Source organism: Eucalyptus grandis, chromosome 2, assembly GCF_016545825.1.
Source record: "Eucalyptus grandis isolate ANBG69807.140 chromosome 2, ASM1654582v1, whole genome shotgun sequence".
NCBI lineage: Eukaryota > Viridiplantae > Streptophyta > Magnoliopsida > Myrtales > Myrtaceae > Eucalyptus > Eucalyptus grandis.
The window spans coordinates 37,150,348-37,166,637 of NC_052613.1; the positions used below are offsets into that span (position 1 = coordinate 37,150,348).

At 37.8% G+C, this 16,290-nt stretch overlaps 2 protein-coding genes across 2 annotated transcripts; both read left to right on the forward strand.

Annotated features, from left to right (window-relative positions):
- The first annotated feature begins 3,659 nt into the window (after window positions 1–3,659).
- Window positions 3,660–4,262, forward strand: LOC104427061 (rust resistance kinase Lr10). Its single transcript, XM_010040207.2, has 2 exons — window positions 3,660–3,961; window positions 4,097–4,262. The coding sequence occupies exons 1-2, from the start codon at window positions 3,660–3,662 to the stop codon at window positions 4,260–4,262; spliced, it is 468 nt and encodes a 155-aa protein (XP_010038509.2).
- A 9,499-nt stretch (window positions 4,263–13,761) lies between these two features.
- LOC104427072 (rust resistance kinase Lr10-like) lies at window positions 13,762–15,094 on the forward strand. Its single transcript, XM_039306448.1, has one exon. It carries the CDS (start codon window positions 13,919–13,921, stop codon window positions 15,044–15,046), a length of 1,128 nt encoding a protein of 375 aa, XP_039162382.1. The 5' UTR covers window positions 13,762–13,918; the 3' UTR covers window positions 15,047–15,094.
- Window positions 15,095–16,290: the final 1,196 nt, after the last annotated feature.

Here is a 16,290-nt window from a genome sequence, read left to right on the forward strand (position 1 = left end):
TATAATCCTCAAGTCATATTTTTACTCACGCTTGATTTGTTACATTTTCAAGAAAATATGTGATCTTTACCTGTGTAATGCATATGGACGGTACTTGAATGTATGAAAAGGCATAAATCACGTTACAACTAAAAAAGAATTCAAAATTAGAAAGTTGGGAATTAGAAAACAATAAACATGGGAAAATTTAGTATTCTACAGATTATTTTCAAGCCAGATGCGTCATGCGAGTCTCTGCCGAACGTTATCCAAATGTCGACTGCACACGTCATTCTAAGCTTGCTGAGTCCGGGTGGACCGGGCAAAAATTGCTTGTTTAATTTGTGCATTTAGCATTTTGCTTGTTTTCTTCGCCAACTCCTATCCAATGGGCCAACCCTGGCCCGGGCCAGGTTCACAGTGAGCTAGCTGCGTAGGGGTGGGCAGGGCAGGGCCGGGCCGAGGTCCATCGCAGCGCGTGAAGTGTCCCCTTGTGCTTGTGCCTTGCGCTGACCGGCTTTCGACTTTTAGGCCGACCATTCCCGCACTTCTCCGTCTCTGACACGTCCCATTTTTGTCGCTACAATGAGATCGTAGTCGGAGACTTTTCCCTCTCTCCTTGTTACTTCAATAAAGAGACAGCAACACAAATCATTTCTCTCATCTTTTATCTTCCCTTCTTTTGCATCTCAACGCTAAAGTGAGCTCCCTGCTATTGAGGAAAAGTGTTAAAAAAGTCTTAAACTTTTTGCATTTGTGTCAATTTAGTTCTAAACTTTTTTTTTTTTTTTGGTGTTAATTAAGTCATAGACATTTTTACGTTGTGCTAATTCAATTTTTCCGATCAATTTTGGTCGGATTTTGCGATTGGACGCCGATCAGTGACGACTGACCGGAGAAAATAGGAGGAGAAGGAAAAAAGAAAAAGAAAATTAAAAATTAAAATTAAAAAAAAAAATTCAAAATTATTAAAATATTATTGAAAGTTATCCACGTCAGCGCTGATTAAGTCACGTCAATTGGTCGGCGTCCAGTCAGCAAAATCCGGCCAAAATTGACCAGAAAGAATTGAATTAGCACAATGTAAAAATGTTTAGGACTTAATTGGCATAAAAAAATGTTTATAACTAAATTAGCACAAATACAAAAGATTTAAAACTTTTTTAACATCTTTCTGCTGCTATTGCATAACTGAAGCTGAAAAACAAGTCTTTGTTAAATATCTTCTTCTTCTATTACCACATCGGTCTTTTAGCCACGCCGTCAAACATAATCGTGCACCACCTCTTGTGACAAGGTTGTGAACATAACCAACTAGGGGTGAGCGGCGGTCTAGGGTCGACCTCGACCGACCACGACCGGCCCAACCCCGCCTGGTCCCGGTCCGATTCCCAAGGGGCGACGGGGTTGGTCCTTGGTCCCGAAATTCAAGACCAACATTATGCGGTTGGTCCTCGGTCACAGAGTTTTGGGTCGGTCCAACCTGGATCAATCCGTATATTATATTATATTATATTATATTATTTATAATTCTTTTATATATTCAAACCTAAGTAAAATGTCTATTATATTATATTATATTGAGATGTTCTATCAATAGTACTAATAATAATTTCAATTTAAAACTTTTATTGAGTATTAATTATATGTAGTTTGTTTTGTTTTTAGGTGTTTAGAAGTTCAAGTGAATTAACAAGATGTAAAGTTATATATTCATGGTTTATATTAAGTATTTTGACTTTTTATGGTTTAATTGTACTAATGAATTTCAGTTGCACTTTGCTTTTCAATTTGTGTCAAATGATAGAAGTTTTTTAAGAGTAGAGTAGTCCAAGGTGGATACGGTGATTTGCTAGTCAAGTGGTGTGAAACTCATTTTTTGGTTAAGTGGACTCTACGTGATCGAATGCAGGAAAATGCTTTTGCATATGGTATTATGAATATTAAAGATAGATGATTACAAGAACTTTCCATCTTGTCCCATATCTCGATGAGTAGTTAGTAGGTACGAAATTTTTATTATTGTGTCATCTTAGATTTGCTAAATATGTATTGGAATTGCACAATGCTGTATTGTCGATGGATGTGTAATTTGAATTTGTAGATTTGCTTTTTAGGAAGTATAAAAAATAAGAAAAAAAAATTATCGATCGGTCCCGGGTTGACGGAACCGGACCGAACCCATTGGGTCGGTCCGGTCCTTGGTCTCGACTCAATAGGGTCGGTCCTCGGTCCTAAAAAATGAGAACCGACACCTTTGTACGGGTTGGTCCTAGGGTTAGGGGGTGGCCCGGATCAACCCGGACCATGCTCACCCCTATAACCAACCCATTTTGGCTTAGAGGTTGACCCTAATTATGAGATAACCTACACGAAGAACCACATCATTCTCGGTTTGTACTTAGGCAAGTACTATGTCCGGTACGTCAACCATGCCAACTACACAATTAGGGTTGCTGATGTCAAGCTACAAAACGGAAATTGCTCATCTCTTCCTGGCCGCTCTTTCTCATGCTTCACATCAGATCCGTATGGTTGCTGGGATAACTGGTACTTTGGTCAGAAGTTATCCAAGACCATTTCAATCATGGGCTGCACAAAGGCCATCGATTCTTGCTTTTACATCGACACTTTGCCATGCCCTGATGGGCTTCAATTTTCGAATTTCGCTAGTACGAGAAGGCGAGTATACGCCATAGTAGAAGTGAACGTCTCGTGGGTGGAAACTTCTTGCACGATTGAGCATATGGCAATGATACTTGGGGGTTGGGGGGTTTGTTATGCCAATAATCTTCATAGCTATGCACAAATTCATGAATAGATGGTTTATGGATTTGACCTATCATGGCTTCAAAAAGCCTCTACGATGCATTTTGAATATTGTTTTTTTTTTTTTTGTGCAGCTTAAACGCTAAGAACTGACTTTATTGCAAAGAAGGTAAGTACTTCTAATTTGTCCAGTTTTCTCAACAAATATATTTGGCTGTGAAATTTCATCTAAATGTGAAACTGAGTTCAGTCATTTTTATATGTTTTCAGAGCTCATGTAATTTGAAAATGGCCATTAAAATCAAATAGTTAGAAAAATGTTGTTCTATTTTATAAGTATAATAATGAATACATTTTTATTCATTCATTTGTTTATTTTTTATTTCATATTTTGCTGTCAAATCTTAATGAATTAAACCAATACCCTCATTGCTTGATTATGGTAAATAGGTATCTTTTAATTTTTTTCAGCTTTCACTCGTTGCATATTCAATCTCCCTTTTAGGAAAATTCTATCCTCTTACTTATCGGCTGGAATATCGCAGCACTTGCCACCTACGTCATCGGTAACATTATTACAATATTCTCATTTTGAAATTGATTTAATAATTCCAGAAGCAAACATTTAATGTACCCAAAAATTGATTATCTGAAAAATTGTACACCCTTAATTCCCTTGCATTTTCGCCAAATCACAGGGCCATTCATGGTTGTCAAATTTATCTTGGGAGCCCCATGTGTGATGATGTTGCCTATACACAAATGGAGGAGAAGACACTTAGCAATGGATCAAAATGTCATTGAATTTTTGCAATCTAACAATAACTTCTTGCCAATAAGGTACTCTTACTCGGACATCAAGAAAATCACATGCGGTCTTAAGGAAACTTGGCAAGGGAGGGTATGGTACCATGTTCAAAGGAAGACTTGGAAGTGGTCATGATGTTGCGGTGAAGATCCTGAAGAAGGGGAAAGCGAATGGTCAAGATAGCGAAATGGCTACTGTTGGAAGAATTCATCACGTTAATGAGGTTGGACTCATTGGTTTTTGCTTTGAAGGCTCCAAACAAGCTCCTATGTACGATTTCATGCATAATCTTTGGATAAGCATAGTTTCTCACGAGGATAAGGGACTTCTCTTGGTTGCAAGGAAGTGTACGAGATTGCTCTTGGAGTGGCTAGAGAGATTGAGTATCTTCATCGAGAATGCGATGTACAAATTTTACACTTCGATATTAAGCCTCACAACTTTCTTCTCGGCAGGGATTAACTCCAAAAGTTTTCGACTTTGGGCTTGCAAGATCATATCCTATGGAGTATAACATCGTGTCTCTAACTGTCATGAGAGGAACCTTGTGTACATGGCTCCGGAGCTGGTCTACAAGAACCTTGGGGGCATCTCTTACAAAACCGATGTCTACAATTTTGGCAAATTGTTGATGGAAATGGCCAATGGGAAGAAGAATGCGGACGCAGTTGCAGAGTATTCCAATCATATTTACTTTCCTTTATGAGTTCATGACCAACTTAGTGAGGGAATGAATGTTCCAGGAAGAAGTTAGCAAGGAGGATAAGAGAATGGTAAAGAAGATAGTAATTGCTCTTTGGTGCATACAATTGAATTATAATGATCGCCCTTCAATGCATGAAGTCTTGGAGATGCTTGAAAGAGAAGTAGATGATCTACAAGTACCTCCCAAGCCTCTTTTATCCAATAGAAATGTCAACAAGGGATGATGAAACTTGGACCGATGAAGGTAACAATACTATATCCACTTCATCAACAAGTGCAACAATTCATGAAGCTTCTCATCTTGAGCATACTAGTACTAGTATTACACTATCATAGATCAATATCAATAGCACTTAGTCTGGACACATGTGATTAATAGAAATGGATCGTATTTATGATGTAAATCTCTTTCCATGGCTATCACCAAATTGGATATGTTTATAACTATGTTTATGAATCTTAATTTCCACCGTATTTTAGCATAGTCCTCCCGAAAAATGAGTTTGGGTTTCGGATTCGTTTTTTCAAAAGCCCAACTAGCACACTACTCGTGCTACATGTGGCTTCATGCCACTCTAGCAGTGTATGTATGAGTCATTTTATGGCACACCGATTGTTGCTGCGTGTAATCTTGAAAATTGACGGACGGAGAGAGACAGCTAAAATTTTTAGGACAGATTACAAAAACAGTTTCGGTCTAATGGAGGGTGAGTGCGAGGCGGCTACCTACCCAATAGATGGTGGGGACTTCAAATTCTTGTTTCTTTTATGAGGTTTCTAAGGTTATTTAGTGGCAAGTGAGGTTATTTGTTGATTAATAAGGGAAGAAGAGAGCAGAGATTGGCGAGTTGCATCACTTCCAATTTCTTTTTGTTTCTGGCCCCCAAAAATTTCGAGATAACAATAGAAAGATCCGTCGCTATTGCAATCCCAATCAGTACTTGCGTGGGAGAGGAAGGTGAAGACAAAGTCGAAGATGAAGGCGATAAACGGTGGAGGTGAATCAGCGGCGGCGCGGTGAGACACATGCGTGGTGGGGCCACCTGAAGCCGTAGGTGCATCCCGCAAACCAGCACGCTGCCGCATGGGTCACTGGCGAGGCTCGCCCTATGAGCTTTCACTTTGGCCACTTAAGTGCCACGACGAGCGGCCTGGTCCCTAGCTTCGCAATCTTAACCAAAGCGGCAGTGAGAACCCATCCGCCACGTCGCTCAATTGAAAGCTTCTATGCAGTCTGGCAAGAGTGAGGATTATCGAGGCCTCAAATTCACGTTTGAAGTTATATTCTAGTTGATGATTAGGCTTTTAAGAATGGCGTAGTTGAGGCCAACGTTTTGCTGGTGATAGTAGGTCCGATAAACAAGATATGAGATGCATTGAACAGGTGTGGGAAGAGGTTCGAAGATGCTCTGCGAAAAGCAGAGGCGCTCGCAGAAAATGACCGGCATCACCATGGGTTTTATCTACATATTTTCTCGCCAAACATGTCTGTATAAACAGATAAAAACATTTTGGATTTATTCATGGAGAGGTATTTCATTGGTGATTGCTTGCTTGCATATATTATTGACCTATTTTTGCAATATATGTGAATGTTGTCGAAAAAAATATTCAAATCAAAGAATTCGGCACCTTGTTCTTCAGTAGCGTTCGTTTGGAAATCAGTTCAATTGCAATCACCACCTTGGAATTAACATTCGTGCTTCATAATCTGTGTACTTTTTGGGCTATGGAGAGTTAGGGAATCAAGGCGAGTGAATTTGTGCTGAATGAGCATGAAATTCAACTTTTCAAATGACATCTAATTGTACTTTGGCCAGTGGCCAAACCCATAATATTATCTGTTCTTTCAAGAATATTTTCTATCCACCTGATATTTCGTCAATTGATTTTTAAGTAAAGCCATGAATTCATTTGTGACCGAAATTTCCGCTTTAGATTCTTGGATCACATAATGGGAGACAGAGAGAAATCCTGTGCCTGAGGGAGCAGCTGACATTGCCAGGTTCACAAAGAATCATAATTAATCAGTTGATGATTGAGGCTTAAGTGATCAGCAGGAAATGTCACTAGACCATTTGGGTGAGGAAAAGGAGCTAATCTTTAATTTGATATACTCAAGTAAGATGCTCAAATACTATATATATGACGTGTCAAAATATTGGATATGAGAAAAGATAAAATAGATTTTGGGATTCACTCCTAAATTAAATTAAAAAAGAAACTGCAAGTAGTTCAGGCTCAAAGAATCACTTGCAAATTCATAAAATGGAGCTCTCTCATTAAGTAATACTTATTGTTAGGCATCGACGAGCATACACTTTTTAGCTCATTCACAAATATCAACAAAAATATGCAATTAAAGTATCTAGGAGATTCAAAGGATATTCTTAATAGAAATCCTACATTTATTTTGGCTAACAAAAAGATGTTTATACTGTAGATATTTTTATTTTCTTTTTCCTTTTTTCATCTGATTTATATAAGTATTTATTTTAATTTAAGGGGTGAAACCTTTCATGAAGGCTGCACCGTTACTCTCATTTAAAACAGTAACATTGCTATCATCTTCTCATTTTCTAAAGTCAAATTCGTCTCTAGTCAAGTAGAGTTATTAGTGCCATGATGTGTAGGGGTCATCCAAGTGGGAAGACGTCGCGCCCAGGAGGAAGTTTCATGAAGACTTTCCCGTGGAAATTCTATGGCACTAAGATTTTTCCCTCGCCCAATTAACGCCACAAGGCCTATCAGTTCAAGAAGACTTTGACTTTGACCTTCTAAGAGGTGGAGCACTCTCCACCACCAGTAAACTCACTAGCAACTAAATTGTAAGATGAGGGTGGCATCACATTGATTATTTTTACATTTTCAAGATAAAATGTGATCTTTACATGGTCAACATGCCTAAAATGTACTGAGACAAAGGGAATGGTATAAATCACATTACATCTAAAAAAGAATTCAAAATGGGATTCATAATTGAAAAACAATAAATATGGGAAAATTTATTTACTCTGCTAGCATTTTCTTTTAACATCTTCAAGATTAAAAAGATTTTATTTTCAAGCCAAATGCGTCACGCGAGTCTCTGGCCAAAAGTAAAAGTCAAGTAGATCGTGTGCTAAAATCTGCAGAAAGTTATCCAAATATCGAACGTACGCATCATTCAGTACACAAGATTTAATGAATATTCTTCATGCATTTAACATTTTGCTTGTCTTCTTCCCAACCAACTACTATCCTCTGGGCCAGGCCCGGCACGGCCTGGCCCAGGTTCACTATAAGCTTGCTGCTCCGGTTGGGCCGGGCCGGTTCGACGTCCATTGAAGTTTGGGTTCGCCGCGGTGCATAAATTGGCCCCTTGTGGTTGTTCCTTACGTTGACCGGCTTTTGACTTTTCAACCGACCATTCCCACATCTTCATTGAATTTTTTTGCATAAAAATTTAGCTAAAAATTAAATCAGAAAATAGTAGGAGACATCGTCCCATTCTTCTGGTCACTACGCCCAAATCGCTCGCCTCCATTCACTTGAGTTTGTGGTCGGAGATTTTTCCTTCTTTGTTAATTCAAGAAAGAAATAGAGCAAAACAAACCATTCCTCTCATCTTTAGATCTCTCTCTTAATAACATTAATTGATTTGATTAATTATCATATTAAAAATGTCCATTGGTTGTCATTTGGATCTTCTGACTTTTTGTTCCATAAAAAATTAGCTAAAAATTAAATCAGAGAATAGTAAGACATCATAAGATGATCTCTCTCTTAATAAAATTTAATGATGACTTTTTTAGGATAATTCTATGAGTTTGGAGCGTGTCTGGGTTTTAAAGTTTTGCTTAAAATCTCTAGTCATCATAAGATGATCTCCCTCTTAATAAAATTAATTGATTTGATTAATTAGCTATCTCGTCCACCAATGCCTCCATACAATTGAGTTTGTATATGCGTTCTCTGATAGCACTCCATTGAAGAAACAGAGCACACAAATCATTCCTCTCATCTTCATGGTGGGTCAATTATCGTTACGAATAATGTTAGCTAAAATTAAATCAGAGAATAGTAGGAGACATCATAAGATGATCTCTCTCTTAATAAAATTAATTGATTTGATTAATTAAATTCTTTTTTTTTGCTTATCTCGTCCGTCCCACTTTTTTTGGTAGCTACACCCCAAATCGCTCGCCTCCATACAATTGAGTTTGTCATCGGAGATTTTTCTTTCTCTCGTCGTTACTTTAAGAAAGAAACAGAGCAACACAAATCATTCCTCTCATCTTCATTGACTTTTTGTTCCATAAAAAATTAGCTAAAAATTAAATCGGAGAATAGTAGGAGACATCATAAGATGATCTCTCTCTTAATAAAATTAATTGATTTGATTAATTAAATTCTTCTTTTTTTTTTTGCTTATCTTGTCCATCCCAATTTTTTGTAGCTACACCCCAAATCAATTGCCTCCATACAATTGAGTTTGTCATCAGAGATTTTCTTTCTCTCGTCGTTACTTCAAGAAAGAAACAGAGCAACACAAATCATTCCTCTCATCTTCATTGACTTTTTGTTCCATAAAAAATTAGCTAAAAATTAAATCAGAGAATAGTAGGAGACATCATAAGATGATCTCTCTTAATAAAATTAATTGATTTGATTAATTAAATTCTTCTTTTTTTTTTTGCTTATCTCGTCCGTCCCACTTTTTTTGGTAGCTACACCCCAAATCGCTCGCCTCCACACAATTGAGTTTGTCATCGGAGATTTTTCTTTCTCTCGTCGTTACTTCAAGAAAGAAACAGAGGAACACAAATCATTCCTCTCATCTTCATTGACTTTTTGTTCCATAAAAAATTAGCTAAAATTAAATCAGAGAATAGTAGGAGACATCATAAGATGATCTCTCTCTTAATAAAATTAATTGATTTGATTAATTAAATTCTTTTGTTTTTTTTGCTTATATTGTCCGTCCCAATTTTTTTGGTAGCTACACCGCAAATCGCTCGCCTCCATACAATTGAGTTTGTCATTGGAGATTTTTCTTTCTCTCGTCATTACTTCAAGAAAGAAACAAAGCAATACAAATCATTCCTCTCATCTTCATTGACTGTTTGTTCCATAAAAAATTAGCTAAAATTAAATCAGAGAATAGTAGGGGACATCATAAGATGATCTCTCTCTTAATAACATTAATTGATTTGATTAATTAAATTCTTTTTTTTTTACTAGGTTTGTATGGTTATTAGTGGTAAATGTGCACATGAAAACGATAAAAGAAGATTTTCTTTTCGATTTCATCATTTGTGGATATCACAAGTAAATCACGACCCATAAAATTACTAGTGTAAATGAGTTACGACCATTACGGGTAAAATTACAACTCATGAAGCTAATTCATTACCTACAAGTGCCTCCAACTTTATGATAATTTCAGGTAAATTATGGCTAAAATTGATGTCTTTCAAATCTATACAAATTTCATATTATGATTTATTTCTGATTAATGTTAAGTGGCCCTTTGGTTTTAGTGATAATGAATACTTCTTTAACAAAATCTCATTCCGTATAAGCACACTCATAATGATAATTAGTTTTTAGTTGTTTGGACTGTTTTAGCACTTCATTTAGAATCAGATGCCTTTAGGCCTTTGTTTTGTTCAAGCCCTAGGCACCAAAGTCTACTCCTTGAGGTCTCCGGCTTCGGATAGCAAGAGGCCTTAGGATCTCAGGTGTTGGGGACTCGAGTTGACCTTGCCCTCCTCACACGGTCAGTGATAGAAAGAGGTGATGGGCTAGGACTGTTCCATGACTTTGGTGGTGGTGGATATAATTTGATGATGGTGGAATTTTATTTAAGGTTGCCAGGTAATTCACTGCCATATTTTTTGAAAGAAATCCTATTATGTGAAGTGTTCCAGCTCCAACAATAGTCTTTCTTCTAAATGAAAAAATCGATGAAGAAGCAGAGAAATAAGATATCGCGAGGAGGAGGAAAATGATGGACAAAGAGAGATAATAAATAACTTTGATTTAAAGGCAAGGCAGTGCAAGATAGTTAACTAAATAATATATAGTGGAAACTTTAAAAGATTTTGTAAAAGTTGAATCAAAGAGTACCGGGAGAGATCATCTCTCCCTTAATAAAGATAATACATACGATTAATTAAATTCTTACTCTATTTATTAGGTTGCTAAAGTTATTATATTGGTAAATGTCCTCTTAAAAAATGGTATTAGTTTTCCTTTTAAGATTCATTGTCTAAGGCTATTGTGTCACGACTAAATTTTATTCGGAAAAATATATGTCATCTTTATTAAAATTAGGTTTGAGTATTTTGCTCAAATTTAAATTCATTTCAAGTGTAAATAAGTATTTTCATGTTCAGTTTTCAAGATCATGTTGACTATTCCAAACATTTCCTATTATCATTTTTAAGCAACACAACACTCTTTCTATCAAAATGAATGAATTAGAAATAATAGTGGGCAAACGAAGTCCCAATTTAGGCATGGATATGAAAAATTTACAATTTTCGTGAATTTAATATTGTCACTTTTAAGGTTGAGATTTTTCGGCCGGTGAACGTGCTCCTTATCCCGAAGCCCAATAATCATATAACTTCATTTTGTATTTTTTAGTTAACAAGGAAAAAAATTATAAAACGGCGAGTTTCATCATTTACAATCTGTTTTTTTTTTTTTTTTTTGGTAGGGGGAAGATACAATTTCTCTGTTTTTGGCCTTCAAAAATTGTAAAGAACATTTATAACAGGTTCCTTAAATTGGGATACAATGATAAATAATGAAAAGTTTAGGGGACCAAATCCAAAATAATGGAAAGATGCGTCCATGGATGCAAAAAATCACCTAGCTAGTGTTTCACAGCACTCCATCAATCATCACATTCTCATTCTGATTTCGGTTCTCGTTTATCGTTCTCTATCGTCATCTTATTGAGGTCTCTCCCCTTTTCCAAATTCCATCTCCACTCCCTTTTATTGTGCTATAGTTTCTAGAATCGCAGTCAAAATCAACACTTGCGTGGGGATGCCAGTGGAGCCATGGGCGCATCCCAGGAACCAGCACGCCGCCAGATGGATCTCCGGCGAGGCTCGCCCCACGAGCTTTCACCCCAGCTGCTTGAATGCCCCTGTGAGCGGCTCAATCCCTAGCTTCGTCAACCTCAACCAAAGCGGCGGCGAGAACCTGTACGTCCAAGTTGCTCCAGTGAATGCTTCCGCACCCATCTGTTAGGAGTGAGGACTATCGAAGTGTGTTTCACATTTGAGGTTATAGTTTGGTTGATAATTAAGGCTTTTAAGAATTGTGTCGATGAGGCCCACACCTTGCCGGTGTTTGCAAGTCCGATGAACAAGATATACGACAAGTTGAACCGGTGTGGGAAAAGATTCAAAGATGTCATGTGAAAAATAGAAAAGTGTGGAGATAATGTGTTGATACCTATATTTTGACAATACGTTTAATTATTTATTATATACAAAAATTGGGGATCAACTCCAACCCCTAACAAAAAAATCTTTTTGTAAAATTGCATGTAGTTTTTAGGAGCATTTCACATGAATAGATGATCAAACTTGCATTCAGTTAGACTAGCCATGGATTAAAGGTTCTGAACTTAATTGGATTAAATAAACTACGCCCGCAAATGAAGCAAAATTCGGCCAAGCCCATGGAGCGCGCATGGCAGAAAATCACGAGGAGAAGGGGCTTATTGAGCTATAATTAAGTGAAATCAGCCCGTTAGAGTTTGATTACCGAAAGGCCTTGGACCCAGAGTGTGCTTAAGATCTGCTGAAGGTTATACAGAACTCGACTGTACATACCATTCTGTACACAAGATTTAATTAATATTCTTGTTTTTTTCTTTTGGTCAGAAAATTAATATTCTTCCTGCATTTAGCATTTCGCTTGTTCTTTCCAATCCACTGGGCCAGGCCGGGCCGGTCCTGCCCCATGTTCTCTCTCAGCTGGTAGCGTCGGGGTGGGCCTGAGGTCGATGGAAGTTTAGGTTCGTCACAGTGCATAAATTGGCATCTTTGTTCTTGTACCGTACGTTGACCGGCTTTCGACTTTTGAGCGGACCGATCCCAATCTTTTCCGCCTCTGACACGTCCCATTTTTGTGGTCGCTACACCCCGAATCACTCGGCTCCACACAATTGAGTTCGTAGTCGGAGATTTTTCCTTCTCCCGTTGTTACTTCAAGAAAGAAACAGGGCAACACAAACCATTCATCGCTCGTTATCTTCCCTTGTTTTGCATCTCAATTCTGAAACACTCGACTTGCTTGCTCAATTCCTGCTCTCTGCCATTGCATAACCATGCTAAAAATCGAGTCTTTATTATATATCTTCTTCTTCTCCTTCTACTACTATTACATCAGTCGTTTAGCATCGCAATCGAAAATAATCAATGCAGCAACTCTTGTGGGGAGATCTCGAATATAACCTACCCGTTTCGACTGAAGAGCGATTCAAAGGGCTGTGGTGACCCTAACTATGAGCTAGCCTGCATAAACAACCACACCATTCTCGATTTGTATCCAGGCAAGTATTATGTACGGCACATCAGCTATACGAACTACACAATTAGGATTGCTGATGTCGGGCTGCAAGAGGGAAATTGCTCATCATTTCCTCGCCGCTCTTTGTCGTGTGCCCCCTCCAGCTATAAATGGGAGCGGTATGCATGCTCGAGTCAATTGTACGGGGATCACATGTCATCCGCGACTGTCACAATCTTGGACTGCACGAAGGCCATTGATTCTCGGCTTTACGTCGACACTTCATCATGCTTTGATGGGGTCGAACTTTCGAATTTCTCCAGTACAAGAGGGCGAGTATACGCCATGATCAATGCGAGTGTCTCGTCTGTGGAAACTGCATGCACTATAAAGCATTTGGCAATGATACCATGGTGTGTTAATCGTAGTGATCTTCGTTCCTATGCACAAATTCATGAACAGATGTCTTATGGATTTGAGCTTTCATGGCTTCAAAAAGCCTGTCTGATGCAATTCAAAGATTGTTATTCCTGCGCCATCAACGCTAGGAACCAAATTTATTGCACAGGAGAGATCCGTAAGTACTTATGATTTGTTCAGTTTTCTCAACAAATATATCTGGCTGTGAATTTTCATCTAAATGTGAAATTGAGCTCGGTCATTTGTATATCTTTTCGGAGCTCAAGTAATTTCAAAATGGCCATTAAAATTAAGTAGTTTGATAAATGCTGTTGTGGTATTTTGTAAGTATAATAATGAATGCATTTTATTCATTTGTTTATTTATTTAGTTCGGATTCCGCCGACAAATCTTAACGGATTGAACCAAGACACTCATTAGTTGATTATGGTAAATAGGTTATCTTTTAAATTTTTTCAGCTTGTCACTTATTCAATCTCCCTTGCAGGAACAATCCTTCTTTGGCTCAGCTGTATTGAAGGGGTGCTCGCGTTAGCTGGCATAGGTAGCATTACTACAATCTTCTCATTGTGAAATTGATTTAATGCTTCTAGAAGCAAACATTTAACATACCCACAAATTGGTTATCATAAAAATTACACATCATCAATTCTCTTGCGTTTTCACCAAAATACAGGGGCATTCACAGTTGTGAAATTCATCTTGGGAGTCCCATGTGTGATGATGTTGCTTATATGCAAATGGAGGAGAAGACACTTAGCAATGGATCAAAACGTTGAAGAATTTTTGCAATCTAACAATAACTTCTTGCCAATAAGATACTCTTACTCGCAGATCAAGAAAATCACGGGCGGTCTTAAGGACAAACTAGGCGAGGGAGGGTATGGTTTTATGTTCAAAGGAAGACTGAGAAGTGGTCGCGATGTTGCGGTGAAGATCCTGAAGAATGGGAAAGCAAATGGGCAGGACTTCATCAGTGAAGTGGCTACCATCGGAAGAATTCATCATGTTAATGTGGTTGGACTCATTGGTTTTTGCTTTGAAGGCTCCAAACAAGCTCTCGTCTACGATTTCATGCACAATGGGTCTTTGGATAAGCACATTTTCTCACGAGGACAAGAGACTTATCTTGATTGCAAGGAAGTGTACAAGATTGCTCTCGGAGTGGCTAGAGGGATCAAGTATCTTCATCGAGGATGCGACATGCAAATTCTACACTTCGATATTAAGCCTCACAATATTCTTCTTGACAAGGATTTAACTCCAAAAATTTCTGACTTTGGGCTGGCAAGATTGTACTCCCCAGACCATAACACCGTGTCTTTAACTGCCGCAAGAGGAACCTTGGGATACATGGCTCCGGAGCTGGTCTATAAGAACATTGGGAGTATCTCTTACAAAGCTGATGTCTATAGTTTTGGGAAATTGTTAATGGAAATGGCTAGTAGGAGGAAGAATGCAGACATGGTTGTAGAGTATTCTAGTGATATTTACTTTCCCTTATGGGTTCATGACAAACTTAGTGAGGGATCGAATATTCCAATGGAAGAGGTTAGCGAGGAGGATAAGAGAATAGTAAAGAAGATGATAATAGTTGCTCTTTGGTGCATACAATTGAATCCCAGTGATCGTCCTTCGATGCGTAAAGTCTTGGAAATGCTTGAAGGAGAAGCAGATGATCTACAAGTACCTCCCAAGCCACTCTTTTATCCAACAGAAATGTCAACAAGGGATGATGAAACTTGGACCGACAAAGGCAATGATACTATATCTACTTCATCAATTAGTGGAACAACTTATGAAGCTTCGCATCTTGAGCACACTAGTACTAGTATTAGACAAGCATAGATAAATATCAGTAGCACCTACTCCAGTCACATATGTGACAAAACAGAAACGGATAGAATTGATGATGTAGGTCTCCTTTTATGGCCATCAGATTGTAGATGTTTATAACTATGTTTATAATCTTAATTTCGATTGTATTTCAGTGTAGTCCTATGAGGAGTGAGTTTGGGTCTTGGTGTCTTTGTTTAAAAGCCCATCTAGCATAGAACTCACGCTACGCATGGCTCCACGGCACACCAATTGTTTTGCTGCCATGCATAACGTTGAAAAGGGACAAATGGAGAGAGAGATAGATAAAGATGATAAATGAAAACTTCGATCTATTTTTTGGGGTTACCTTAGCAAACTCATAGTTTATAAAAAATATTTTCTAATAATTCATTTTTTAAGAAAATGACAATATTTATTCGTGTTTATTTTTTATTTTCTTTTTCGTTTTCCTTCGCCAATTGCCAACCACAGCAATGGTTGACGATCGGCCATGAGTGAGGAACAAGCTCACCCAAGGCTAGCAAGGGTCAAGCTTCCCGATTTTGACGAGTTGAGCTAAGCTAGCCTTGCGTGAGTTTGAACTCGCCAAAGAGTGACAAGATCGAGTCTTGCTAGATTGGCGAGCCAACGCCTCGCCGGAGATCAACGAGGCCTAGCCTCACCAAATTGGCGAGCTCAAGCCTCAGTAGCCTTGGGTATGGTCAACAACAAGCCGAAGGAGAAGAAAAAAGAAAAGAAAAACAATTAAAAAATTATTTTTAAAAATAGAAAAAGTAGAAAAATAATAATTAAAAGGAGTGCACGAAGGAGAATGTGCTTGGTCTTGGTTAACAGAAAGGGGATGGAGAATGATTTCAAAATCATTTTCCCACTTTTGAATATGTTTTCTTATTGATGAAAAATGTTTTTCTTAATTAGCTTATTTTCTATGAACCAAATGGTGGAAAATCTGGAAAACTTTTTCCCGAAAGTTTTGGTAAGCCAGGTTTTTTTTTTTTTTAATTAATACAAGAAGAAGAGATTTCTCTATTTTTGGCCTAAAAATTCCAAAATAATAATAGGAACATATCTTGCTATTGCAATCCTAATCAACACTTGCATGCCGTGAGAATGTTTGATGGTCTTGGACTTCTCTCACTCCCAAAAGCTAATTTAAATAGCAAAATTTTTCTTTCACTTATAAACTGATTACCAGCCACTTTCACTAATCCTAACAATCTCCTCTCACATATCAGTGTTGGGGTTTCATGAAT

Bases quoted from the DNA above. Each gene is read 5' to 3' on its own strand.
- LOC104427072 (XM_039306448.1), top strand. From the start codon at position 13,919: ATGATGTTGCTTATATGCAAATGGAGGAGAAGACACTTAGCAATGGAT.
- LOC104427061 (XM_010040207.2), top strand. From the start codon at position 3,660: ATGTTCAAAGGAAGACTTGGAAGTGGTCATGATGTTGCGGTGAAGATC. The intron at 3,962-4,096 runs GTACAAATTTTA...CTGTCATGAGAG, and splicing joins ATCTTCATCGAGAATGCGAT to GAACCTTGTGTACATGGCTC.